Source organism: Myotis brandtii, unplaced genomic scaffold (genome assembly GCF_000412655.1).
Source record: "Myotis brandtii unplaced genomic scaffold, ASM41265v1 scaffold854, whole genome shotgun sequence".
Classification (NCBI taxonomy): Eukaryota; Metazoa; Chordata; class Mammalia; order Chiroptera; family Vespertilionidae; genus Myotis; species Myotis brandtii.
Genome location: NW_005371468.1, coordinates 464,796 through 477,577, shown reverse-complemented (window position 1 = coordinate 477,577; position 12,782 = coordinate 464,796). Strand labels below are relative to the sequence as shown.

General features: G+C 55.5%; 1 protein-coding gene across 3 annotated transcripts in view; it reads right to left on the bottom strand.

The window, feature by feature from the left end:
* Positions 1-1,254: 1,254 nt before the first annotated feature.
* The window catches only part of SLC43A1 (solute carrier family 43 (amino acid system L transporter), member 1), a 42,127-nt gene continuing 30,599 nt past the window's right edge, over positions 1,255-12,782 (bottom strand). For all 3 annotated transcript variants that reach the window (XM_005884778.2, XM_014532180.1, XM_014532181.1), the window contains 10 exons: positions 11,165-11,257; positions 10,068-10,201; positions 8,987-9,153; positions 7,780-7,926; positions 7,652-7,687; positions 7,295-7,433; positions 5,230-5,371; positions 4,880-4,953; positions 3,149-3,272; positions 1,255-1,948 (listed from right to left, as the gene is read on the bottom strand). In XM_005884778.2, the coding sequence (XP_005884840.2) occupies positions 1,802-1,948; positions 3,149-3,272; positions 4,880-4,953; positions 5,230-5,371; positions 7,295-7,433; positions 7,652-7,687; positions 7,780-7,926; positions 8,987-9,153; positions 10,068-10,201; positions 11,165-11,257 (1,203 nt within the window). In that variant the 3' untranslated portion in view covers positions 1,255-1,801. The remainder of the gene's footprint in view (positions 1,949-3,148; positions 3,273-4,879; positions 4,954-5,229; positions 5,372-7,294; positions 7,434-7,651; positions 7,688-7,779; positions 7,927-8,986; positions 9,154-10,067; positions 10,202-11,164; positions 11,258-12,782) is intronic.

The following is a 12,782-nucleotide window of genomic DNA, read 5'->3' as shown; positions in this document are numbered from 1 at the left end:
GCGTACCCCGCGCACACGCTGGGCTCCGTGGCCGCCCTTACCGGAATCCGTGGGGTCCCACTGCCATTCAGCACAGCGATCAACCTCCACCAGCCAACCAACACCAGAGCTCAGAAAGTCAAGGGCCGGACAGAAAGTGCAGTGACACCGGACAGGCACTCTGGCAACCCACCCAGCCCGTTGGTGGGTGCCATCCTGATTGGGTACTTTGCCAAAAGGGCAGTGCCAGAATCCAGGAGACTGGGCTCGGATCTGCTATGTGGCTTTGCCAAGTTTCCAGACCTCTCTGGGCATATTTTCTCATCTATAAAATGGGTGGGTGAGTCTTTTTTATTAACGTCCAAAGAGAGTTTAAGACAAAGGGCCGGCTTATCTGTAATACTGTCTTCTCAGCTTTAACATTTGGTGGTTTTCCAAGCTTTTTTTTTGAGGGGGGAAGGTAGGTAGGGCCTTTGAGGTCACTGTCAGCCCTGAGGACAGCTGAGAGCTGGGCTGAGGAGCGTGGCCCTCCCTTCTGCCCCTGGCTGCCCTGTGGTTGGGACTCCACAGCCAGACTGCCCAGGTTCCAAGCTCAGCTCCACCGCCACCAGCTGTGTCCTCTGGTCTTGTGCCCTGAACTTTCAGCATGGCGCTAAGGACCGCTGGGCTGCAGTTAGGATGAAATGAGATACCTGTGCAGATCAACAAATGATCGTGCCCGTTCCTGCCCCCTCCCTCCATTCTGTGACTTACTCTAGCCGCTAGGATTTATGTCCTAGGGACCCAAACAGGTATAGCAGAGGGATAAATAAATATATCTTCCTGGAATATCAAAGATGGTATCCTCCCTTGATGCAGGTAATTTTAAAGCCTCGCTTTAATGGTAAAAGTAAAATTCAATATAGTATAATGTGAAGCTCAAAATTTGCATGACGTTTTAGGAAACTATTAAAAAGGCACTTTCAACAGGCCCCCAGGGATGGTTTGGTAGGAAAGTTTGAGAGTCATCCATTCTTTCTAAAGCATCCTGCCCTGACCCCCTATATGGAAAAAGGCCAGCCTCCCGGATGTACCCCAAACCCAGGAAGCGGGGGCAGGAGCAGAGAGAGAAGGGTCTGAATCCAGACTCTAAGGACAGGGCCTGGCCGAGAGCAGGGAGGTCAGCCAGCTAGCCAGAGGTGGACAGGCTGGCACTTCAGGTGCCCTACTTCATGCCCAGCCAAACCTGGGTGAGGTGATGGGTGGGGGTGTGGGAAGACACAGGCACACACCAGCCAGTCTCTCACTTCCCTTTTTATTTCCTCTGAGATCTGCAAAAAGCAGCACCAGGGAGGGAACCCGCCCTCCAGCCCCTGAAACGGCCTTACCCCCCACACCCCACCCAGGACACAGCCAGCACCTCAGGCCCCTTTCCCCTAGGGAAAGGTTGGTTCACACACACATGTGCACATGTACACACTTCACACTTACATGTACACTCTGGGCATGACACAGCTGGGACTTGGGGGTAAGCTGTTTGCTGATCCCAAGCCCCCAGGAGGCCCCTGGAGGACAGAGGCCCAAAGAAAGGGGAGCCCCACACCCTGGTCTCCCCCAGTCCAGGAGGAAGAGGCCCCATCCTTCCAGCGCAGGGCCTGTCTTCAGTCAAGGGCACATTGCTTGGGGGGATTTTTTTTTCCTTTTAGCAAGTCCCTACAAAAATAGAACTTCTCCTGGTATTTATAAATCCACGGCCCCTGGCTCTGTGTGTGTTACAGGTAGAAAAGCCACATGAGGCATTCCCTTTGGTTGCGCATCCGGTCGGTCCGTTGTCTGCGGAGGTCTACGCAGTCACCTCGGAGTTGCTCAGCGCCTTCAGTGGGCCCTCCCAGTCGGTGGTGTGCACCCTCTGCAGCCGGGTTCGATAGTAGAAGAGGTAGGAAGGTAACAGGAATCCCAGGAGTGAGAAGAGCAGGAGGCCCAGGTTCACCTTGAGGGCAAAGAGAGAGCGTCAAGCAGGTTCCGTTCTCCTTCTCTCCTCCAACAGGGAGGAGGAGGCCAGGATGACACATATAGCTAGACCTTCCTGTGTGCCATCACTGTTCCAACATGCCTCATTTAGTGGTGAGTGGCCTTGCAAAGTGGCAGAGCCTGGTTTGAACCCTGGCTGACGCCAGCGCCCACACTGGGGACACGGACAGAGGGGTCATTGGGGTGGTGAGAAGAGCCTCCCGGGGCAGTTAAAGGAGCTGGGCAGATGGAAGGGTCAGCGGCCCAGCACAGTGGCCTCACACGGGCTTGGACTCGACTCGCTCTGCATCCCGCTCTGCATTGCTCTGGGCTCTAAGTGCCTCCCTCTCAGCACCCTTCCGGCAAAGATGAAGCGATAAAGCACACGGTGTGCTTAGCGCCTATGACATGCGTGTCAGAGGTGACACACGAACTCATTTTTTTGGTTGATTTTTCTTTGTTAAATGGCATTTAAATATAAAAATAAATATCAAAAATATAAGTCTTTGTTTTACTATGGTTGCAAATATCAAAAAATTTCTATATGTGACACGGCACCAGAGTTAAGTTAGGGTTTTTCAAAATGCTGACCCGCCGAGCTCAAAAGGTTCGCCATCACTGGCCTAGAGAGCGCTCTGTGAATGGTAGTTGTCATGTCATCGTCTTTGTGGGAGAAGGGTTTATGGGAGTGAGTGGTGCACAGGGCAGGGAGATCAGCTTTCGGGGGGCAGGGAGATCAGCTTCCAGGGGCACATGTCGGTCTGATGTAAGGAAAAGCCTTCCCAACAGTCCCAGCGGCTGCTGCCGCGTGCAGGACTGGTCACTGAGGGACCCCCTTTGTCAAGGCTGCTGGAGAGGGTCCCTGCCTTGGGTGGCCCTGGGTGGGATCCGTTCTGGGCCATTTCACATGTCACCAGGGAGCTTATTAAAAACAGACTCCTGGGCCCAGGCCAAGGGCTGCTGATTCAGCAGGCGGGGGAATTTGTGTTCTTAACGCTCTGCGAGGGGTTCTGACGGGCAGCCAGCTTGGGAACCCCCAGATTACAGACTTACAAGGCACTTCCTGGCTGCGATGAGAAGAGGGAAGGATTCTATCACATACCAGCTCCCCACCCCCAGCTCCTGGGCTGCACCCAGGAAGGGGGCTCCTGCTCCCTCCCCCATCTCCCCCAGTTCTCACCCAGAAGGGGTTTCCTTTCAAGGGTCCCACCATGGCCATGAAGAGCGGCTGCTGGAGCAGGGCAAACAGGGCACTGATGAGGGACTGCAGGCCTGTCAGCGTCCCAAAGTGGTTGGACGGGAACCTGTCAGGGAGAGGGGGCCAAGTGTGAAGGGTGTGTGGCCCTCTCCTGCCCGGCGCCCTGCCTGTCCCCTTCCCCAGACACCGCCCTCTGTTTGCCAGGCAGGGCAGAGCTTAAGAGTTCAGGCTCTTTGCGTGTGCTCTCCGGTCCCTGGCCCGGAGGGTGTATATGCCATGACTTCAGGGCCACCAAACTGGCTTCTGACACCTCCTCCTTGTGCAATTAACTCAACCTCTCTGAGCCTCGCTTCCTCCCCTACACACAGGGCTAACCCTAGCCTCCCGGAGCTGTTCATTTATGCATTTAACAAATATTTATTGAGCTTCTCCTGTGTGCCGGGTGCCAGGCTAGGTGCGTGGATATTCAGCCATGAACCGAACCGACAAAGATTCCTGGAGGTGGCATTCTGGGGGGGGCGGGTGGCAGTCACCCACTAAGCGAGATAAAGGCCTCGTGTGCTAGCCGGTGATAAGAGCCAAGGGGAGAAGTTAAGCAGAGACGGGGAGGGTGTCGAGGGGTTGCAGTTGCAGATAGGATGGCCAAGGGAGGTGCCACTGAGGGCAGCGAGGTGAGACCTGGAGAAAGTGAGACAGCTGTGAGCCTTGGGGTTTATGAGGCACCAGGGTTGATGAGGCCATAGGTGGAGGGCAAGGAAGAGGGCAGAGAGGTCCCTGTACCAGGTCTTGTGGGGCAAAAGGCCTTTGGCGTTTTCTCTGAGTGAGACAAGATAAGAAGCCATGGAGTGCCACGAAGAGACTTATGTCCTAACAGGTGTCTCCAGTGCTTGCGTTATAAATAGCCCGAGGGACGGCGAGGGCAGCCAGGACGGAGTGCAAGGGTGGGGACGGTCAGAAGGGTTGGCTATGCAGCGGGCAGGATGGTGGCTAGATTGGACGTGGGGGGAGAGAAGACGAAGAATCTAGAGCGACCCCACAGTTTTAACTTGAGCCAATGCAGGGGACGGAGCTGAGATGGCTGTCGTGAGGTTTCAGGTTAGGGGGTGCGGTCAAGTGTCCCCCAATGTGTCCGCCACGGAACACATACTCAATAACGGTCATGATTTCGTCACCGCTACTGTAATATCCTATGTTCCTGCATCGCATACACAGGGAGAGTCACCCGGCAGCGCCGGGCGGTGGGAGTCAGAAGAGAAAGAAGGGAACGGGCCGTTCAACAGGAAGCAGGGAAATTATAAGGCAAACAAGACTGCGGTCTGGAAGTTTCTACAGGGCTGACATGGGGAGAGAGGCCACTTGGGGGAGCCATTTCAGAGAGCAGACACAGGACCCACGTGTCACCCAACCAAGTATTGCAGCTTCCTCTAAGGGAGACTTCCTGACGGGGGACTTGTCCTGCAGTGGGGTGGGCTGTGTCTGAGGTAGTGAGCTCCCCGTCACTCAGGAGCTCGAGGAGGGAGTGCACCAGACGGCCTCCAAGATCCCCACCAATCCTCTCCATCCACCCCTCCTCGAACATGTCAGCATTCCAGGGAGGCTGGGGAGGGCTGGAAGGGGTGCCTTCAGGGGTGTCTGGGGCCCCTTGCTCTCGGTTCTGGGACCCTCTGCTTATGGGGGAAGCTCAGCAAGGCAGGTGGGACCAGGTTGACTCACACTGCCGCGTAGAGGCCGCCGCAGGCCGAGTGGTAGAAACCTCGAACGATGGTGTGCAGGACAAAGGTCATGAACTGAAACCAAAAGGGAGAGGAAAGCGTTTAAGGGCTCGATGCAGGCAGGATGAAGGGCGGGTGCTGGGAAGAGGGAAACGGAGCCTTGCAGAGCCCGCCTGTACATGCCGACCCTCTCCGCGACCCAACCTGCTAGAAACACGCCCCAGAAAACCAGGCAATAGATCCGGAGGAGGACAGCCACGTTTCCTGGACAGCAGGCACCCAGGGAACGGTCCAGAACGGTCCTTCGGAGGAGCCTGAGAGGCAGGGAGAGTGGGAGACGGAGGCAGGTACCTGGAGGTGTAAGTTGTTGATGAGGCAGGTGACGCCAAAAGCCACCAGCAGAAAGTTGGTCAGGGTGAAGGCGTTGATGGCGTTGGTGAGCTTCTGGATCTTGCGGTAGCGCGGTCGGACGGACTTGGTGGCAATCCCGTCCCTGCCGAGAACAGGGTCACTGGCCGCTGCCGCCGCTGCCTCTACCTCCCCGCAGCTCCCCGCTGCTCAGCCTGGCCCCTGCCCCTTCTGCTGTGGCTCCCCACCAACTACACCAGCATCACCGGGACCTCCTAAAATGCAGACCCCAGGGCCTCAGTCCAGACCTCAGACTCTCGGGAGTGAGGCCCAGGAATCTGCATTCAGACAGGGACCCCACGTATTTCACATGCACACCGACGGCTGAGACTCGAGGATGGGAAGGAAGGCGGAGGATGGGGAGCTCTCACACCGAATCTGCATTCAGACAGGGACCCCACGTATTTCACATGAGACTCGAGGATGGGAAGGAAGGCAGAGGATGGGGAGCTCTCACACCACCTCTCATCAGGAAAGTGTCTCTGCCCTCCAGCCTGGACAAGCGGCCTGCCCAGCAGGCCCCTCTCTGCACAGGGTCAGGGCTCCAAGGCCGGCCCAGGGGAGATGGCAGTAGGCTGAGATGAGGGCAGGCTGGCATCGGTCCTAGACAGAAGGGCCCTGCTAATGGGCCCCGGCCCCCAGGGGCAGAGGGCAGAGGAGGAAGGCTGGTGCCAGGGCCGGGGGCACCGCTGGTGGGAAGGGAAGCCACTGATTGCTCCTTAGCTACCTTCTCTCCTCGTCTCCCTCTCCCGACCTCACAGGAGACTATTGACTTAACACAAAGAGAACAGCAGTCGGACGTTAGTCTCCGGCCAACAAGTGGCCCCGGTGACGCCCGCCTCCTGTATCCACACCCTATACAGTCCTTCCACACTGCACAGTTACTCTGTGTGACCAACAGAACGTGATGGGAGCGACGGTGTGGTTCTGAGATTATGCTACAGACACTGCAGCTTCTATCTTGGTCTCCCCCTTAGACCTCGCTCTGGGCAGCCAGCTGCCCCGTCCTCAGCAGCCCCGTGAAGAGGCCCGGGTGGGAAGGACCAAACCTCCTGCCAACAGCACGTGAGGAAGTGCAGGAGCAGATTGTCCACCCCAGTCAGCACTTCGAGGACTACAGCCTGGCCGACAGCTTGACCGAAAGCTTATGAGAAAGGCCGCTACAGTCCGAATGTCCATGTCGTCCCCCGCCCGCCAATCCACATGTTGAAATCCTGGTGCCCAAGGTGATGGTGTGAGGAGGTGAGGCCTTTGGGAGGTGATTAGGTCCTGAGGGCAGAGACCTCATCTTAGGATTAGTGCCCCTAGGAAAGAGGCCCCACAGAGCTCCCTAGTTCCTCTGCCACGTGAGGACTCAGCGCGAAGTCTGTGACCCAGAAGAGGGGCCTCACTCAGCCATGCTGGCACCCTGGTCTCAGCCTTCCAGCCTCCAGAGCTGAGAAATAAGTTTCTGGTTTTTATAAGCTGCCCAGCCTGTGGGACTTTGTCATAGCAGCCCGAACAGACTCAGACTCTGAGAACCACTCCGCTAAGTCATCCCTAGATTCCTGACTCTCAGAAACTATATGAGATTGTTGTTCAAAGAAGCCAAGGTTGGGGGTAATTTGTTATACAGCAATAGGTAACTAATGCACCCCCTCTATCTCGTGCTAGCCTTAAAAAGGGTACCCTTTATAACACAGGTTCTGGAGCCTGCTACCAAAAGCTGTGTGATCTTGGGTAAGTTACTTAACCTTTCTGTGTCTTAGCCTCCTCATCTGTGAAATGAGGATAATGTACCTAGCTCAGAGAGCTGTTGCAAGATTAACTTAAGACAATGCAAGGTGCCTAGTGCACAGTCGGCTCTCGCTGTGAGCTATATTTATCAGTTTCCTCATCTATAAAATGGGGAGGTACCTCTGCTCTCTCAGGGCTCTTGGGAGAATGAAATAAGATGCTGGATGTGAAAGCACATAGAAAATGGAAGCACCATCTGATTACTTGCTGTCACCCTCCCTGTGCTGGTCACCTGGCATCGTCGAGGGCCATGCCCTCAGTGGGGGTGTCCACACAGTCCTTGATCCGCCAGTCCATGAGGTAGCCAATGAGGGGGCAGGTGAGTAGACACAGCAGCTGCATGGCCCCAAAGACGGAGGAGTAGAACCCAACTGGGCAGGACGGGAAGGAAGCGGGGTCAGGCGCTGGCACAAGGGATGCCAGAAGCCCAGTGGGCACCACCCCCCACTTCCAGCAGAGAAGAGGGAATGCCAACATAGCCCTCCTCTGGCCCCACATTCTTATATCTGACAGGGTGTGTCCAGGTTCCCTGCCAGGTGGGCAGCAGTAGAGTGGGTGCAGGCCAGGGTCTCAACTTCTGTCCCCCTACCTGTCTCTTCCGCTCTTTGCTTCAGGGAGACGGTCTCTGTTGGGGGTAGCAGGGGGAGAAGCCAGAGTAAGAGGAGCTCAACCAAGGTGACCCTCCTGTGCCCCCCAGTGGGCTCAGCAGGACCTCACCATGCTCCTGGCCGCCAGTCACGATGAACTCCAGCATCTTGTTCATGGCGGCCATGTAGAAGATGACCCGCAGCTGGGTGATGCCCATGGTGAGGAGGCTCCACAGGAAAATGGGGGAGCAGAGGCTCTTGCGGAAGGGGACAGACTCTGGAGAGACAGCAGGGGGCGCCCCTGAGCCCCTGAGCTTCCATTTCCCTCAAAGTCCCGGCCCACGCAGTTCTAGTGAAGGCTCTGACACTATGTGCCTTTGGATAGAAGCCAGTTTCTTCAAAAACAAGGATTCAGACTCACTGACCTCCAAGGTCTTGCCCAGCTCTGTAACTATCTCAACAGCACATTTTCAGCGACCTCCGGGTGTAAAACCGTATGCTTGGTGTGGTAATTACTCCAGCTCCTATGTATTAAACACTTACTAATCCGATTGTGTAACACCCCTACCTTTGCCACATATTACAGATGGGGAGACTGAGGCTCAGGGAGGCCAATGACTTGCCTGAGCTCATGGGGCAAGCCACACTCAGCTCACACCCGTAACTCGGCCATGGGAGAACCAGCAATGGGAATACCACCCCAGGAACTGCACAGCGTTCCGCCTTTTACAAAGGGCTTCCGTGTTCACAGCTTCATTCAATCCTCACAACTAACTTCCCTGTGAGGTGGATGCGATTAGTGCTAGTTTAAGAGATAAGGAGAGTGAGAGCAGGGTTAAGGGATCTACCTAAGTCACATGGCATGTAACGGGGGAGCCGGACTCAAACCCTCATCTCCTGATTCCAAGGCTGGTGCTCTTGCCACTAACAGAGCTGACACCTTGGGAAGTGGTCCAGAAGGCGGGTTTTGGCTCCTCCTGCGCCAGCAGGGGGCGCAAACCAGACAGGTGTTGGAGGGCCCAGCTCACCTGATGCAAGAAGCTCAGAGGTTGCAGGGAGCCCTGATGAAACCAGTTACCCCACAGGCCTGGAGTCTCTGCCCCATCCTCTCTCTGTTACCCCAGGAATCCAGCAGAGTACCCCCAGATCTGAACTTCCCAGAGTTCTCTGAGCCCTATTCCCACTCCCCCTAGTCTGTAAGTGGGGACTGCCCACCTACCTCATGTGGTGTGTGAGAACTGAAGAGGGGAGAGAGAAGCCCTTGGTGTGAGTGCTCACTAAGTGTGAGGACCCAACGTCCCCAGTCCCCAAGGCTGTCACCCTGACCAGATACTCACTCTCACGAGGGTTTCCTGAGGTGCCACGAGTGTCCTGGGAGAAGTCATCCTCCTCCATGCTGGGGGCCCTCTGGCTCAGCCGCTGGCCCACATTGACCACATGGGTGTAGAAGCGGTCACCTGTCACTTTGTGATCCAGGACCAGCCCAGTGAGCTTGATCTTCTTCCTGCCGGCAGCCAGGCCGGAGCAAGTAGTAACCAGCCCTGCAGAGCCCACCCTCAACAGCCTGCCTCTAGGGGGCTGTCCCAGTCATCCCTGGGGTGCTGAGCACCCCTTTGCCCAGCACTAACATGCCCCCTGATGAGCTCCCTCAGAGGTGTGCAGGGCTCACATCTGAGTCCCTCAGAGCCTGGCCCAGGGACCAGCTTAGCGCCCAATAAATGAAGACTGGATGAGTCCTTTTCCACTGGGGTTGTTACCATGGAGGCAGCATTAAGAACTCAGACTGGAGTCAGAGAGCCTGGCTCACCCCCCTTTCAAAGGTACATAACCTTAGGAAAGTCACTTTGCTAACAGCAGAATCCACGGTCACTGGGCTGTTTGAGAATGGCATGCGGGCTAAGCCCAGTGCCTGGCATACAAGAGACGATAAAGACCAGGCACCCTCTGTGCTTGGTTGTGGAGCATCTCACACACACACACACACACACACACACACACACACACACACATCCCCTGGGGAACTGACAGGGAGTAGGGAGTTGGGAAAAGCTGGCATTCAGGCTGCCCCACAAAGGGTGGTATATTTGATTCCTTTCTATCCCCCTCCTGAGTCCCACTGGCTATTCCTGGGGTCCCTTCTACTCTGATCCTGTCCTCAAAACTCAGAAAGGGTAATAACAATAGCAGTCCCCATGTTCTGACTGCCTGGTATGCGCGGGTCTATTCCAAACATGTGGGTGTGCAGGATCAGGCCCATGGTAAGAATGAGAAAGCAGAGCTCGGGGAACGCAGGCCATTTGCAAACCCAGGTCTCTCTGACTTCACCGCTCGTTCTCTCCATCACACCACCACTGCCCTGGCCTTCCGCTGCAGGAGGGAGGTCCCCCTCCACCCCAGCACCCCCACAGAGCCACTCACGTGTAGCTGCCTTCCTCGGGAGAGGGAAAGGCTTCGGTGGGCCAGTTGAGGGCACAGTTCAGGAAGATGAGGCAGGCCAGGCCCGACCAGGTGAACATGATGACCATGAAGGACACGCCGGCATCGTAGATCAGCTGTGGAAGGAGGAGCAGACCCGTGGGGAGGCCGCTGGGCTCCAGGCCCCCCTCTTCCAGCCCGAGGTAGAACCCGGGCCCCCAAGGCCTCAGAGAGGGTCTCTTCTCCCCCATTGCTTGTGTCCAATTTGCAGATAAGGAAAGCAAGGCCAGAAGTTAAGAGTCAGGCCCAAAAGTCACCCCTCCTCTTCCTTTCTCGCTGCTTCACCCTGGAGTGGGGTGAAATAGTTCCCACAAGGTACTGAGGTTGCCAGCCACAGCTCAGAATTACTTTGAAATCTCAATTATTATCTTTAAAAGACACATTCATTTTGCCTATGACTCCATACATGTTTGTTTTACACAAAAATGTGATCTCATTTTATGTACAAAAGAGGAGAATTAAGGCTCTAGGTTTACTAGGCCTAGCCATGTTTATCCTGCCCCTGCCTGGCCTGTTCCCCGGGGTGGGGGGTGGGGGGAGAGACAAACCCAAGCTAACAAGCCTTATCTCACCTCTCACAGGTGCTGACGCTGAGGGGGAGGGAGGTGTGTGCAATACTCTGCCCAAGGCCTCCTAACCCAGGACAAACAGGTTCTGAATAGACTGGGAAGCCAGGTACGTGAGATGGTGTCACTCCTCTGTCCTCTCAGCTACCCTCTGCCTGGGATGACCGATGTCCGCCCTCCCCTTGGGCTCCTGCTCAGAGCCCCGGTGCTGCCCAGGAAAACGGCTCCTGCTGGGGGCTCCGTGGGCCTTGGGCTCTTCCCTGAAGGCAGCACAGAGCTTCAAAGGGCCACATCCCAAACGAGTGGGGATCAGATCTGGCTCCTCCAACCCCACTGTCTGAGTTGGAAAGGGAGAAGCCCCACCTTCCATGCCTGCTGCTACCTGACCAACTGGCAGCCACCCCACCCAATTCTTACAACAAGGCAAAAAGAAAGCACAGTGGCCTTACTGTCCCCCCCAAGGCAGTTCCAAACCTTGATTCCTGGAAACGTGATGGCAGAAGAGGCGTAGGAGCCGATCATGAGGGCCATGATGGTGGAGCGCAGGTTCCCAAACATGTTGGGCAGCTGAGGGAGGAGGACAAGGCCAGTGAGCAGGGGAGACCCTGACGCCCGCCCAGGCCTCCCCTTTCCCAGCCTCCCCTTTCCCAGCCCCGCCTGTGAAACTTGGAAGCATCCAGCCCAGTGTCCTCACAGTGAGCTCCAAGAACACTAGCCCCATGAGACGACACTGACAAGTTATAAGGCAAATCAATGTTGGAAACTGCTCTACCCCCTCCTACAGACTCTCAAGGCACTTTAGAATCTAAAAGACTCCCAAAAGTGCCCTCGCAGAGAAATTTTGTCAATTTTGTTTAACCCCAGGGTTTCCCAAGTTCGTTGCTTATGGAGCCACTTTATCCTGTGATGCCTCTTAATAACCCATGAAATGAATGTTTAAGAAGCATTGATCTACTTTGTAAGGTATATAAATGTCAAATCACCACCCTAGCTGGTTTAATTCAGTAGATAGAGCACCGGCCTGCAGACTGAAGAGTCGCAGGTTTGATTCTGGTCAAGGGCATATAGCTCAATTGCAGGCTCCTCCCCAGCCCAGGCCCTGGTCAGGGCTTGTGCAGGAGGCAACCAATCAATGTTTTTCTCTCACATTAATATTTCTCTCTCTTTCCCCCTCTCTTCTACTCTCTCTAAAAATCAATGAAAAAGTATCCTCAAGTGAGGATTTAAAAAATAATAATAAATGTCAAATCACTATATTGTACACCTGAAAGTAATGTATATCAACTGTAATTAGAAAATAAATTTTTAAAAAAAAGAAACACTGATCTAGTGCAACTCCTTTGACAGATGAGAAAGTTGAGGCCCAGAGAGGGAAAGAAATGTACTCAAGTTCACAGAGCACGTGAGTGACTTTCTCCCTTGTCTGGCCATTCTAATTCTATTTATTCCAGACCCCAAGGCTGTGGCCATGGTTGGCTCTGTCACGAGATGGTGCCCCTTAACCTTCCCGGTGGCCCCAGATGTCCCAGTTCCTGCTGAACCTCAAATAGCTCTGGAAAGGCAGGTGAGCCAGGACAAGCCTGGGATAGGCTAGGAGGCGAGGGTGGGACGAAGGGAGGCCAGGTGTCCAGGAGGTGGCTCTGACGTGCACAAAGCTTCCCCCGGTAGAGAATTAACTGATTGTGTGTTCTGCTTGCTGGCCGAAGCCAGGCCCTCAGGGTAGGGCAAGGCAAAGTCATACCGCCCTCTGTGTACACTCTGGCCCCACCATCCTCCCGGGTCAGTAGATCCCACAGCTGGGAGGGCCTTGGAGGCTTAAACCCTCTCCAGCGGGGAAAACCAAAGCCCAGAGAGCTCCGGGAAGGAAGCCGGATAAGCACAGGGAACCGAGCCCCCCCCAACTTCCAAGCGGCTATGGAAAGGGGACAGAGCCAGGTTTCCCTGGCACCTGTATCTGCCAGGCACGCTGCCAAGGCCACAGGGAAAGTGCCAGGAGCAGAACAGCCCGGCCTTTGACGCCGCCCCGCCACCCTGCCCCCAACTCAAGGGTCCCAGGGCGCTGTCTCCACCCTGCACAGCCGGCGCGAGGCCA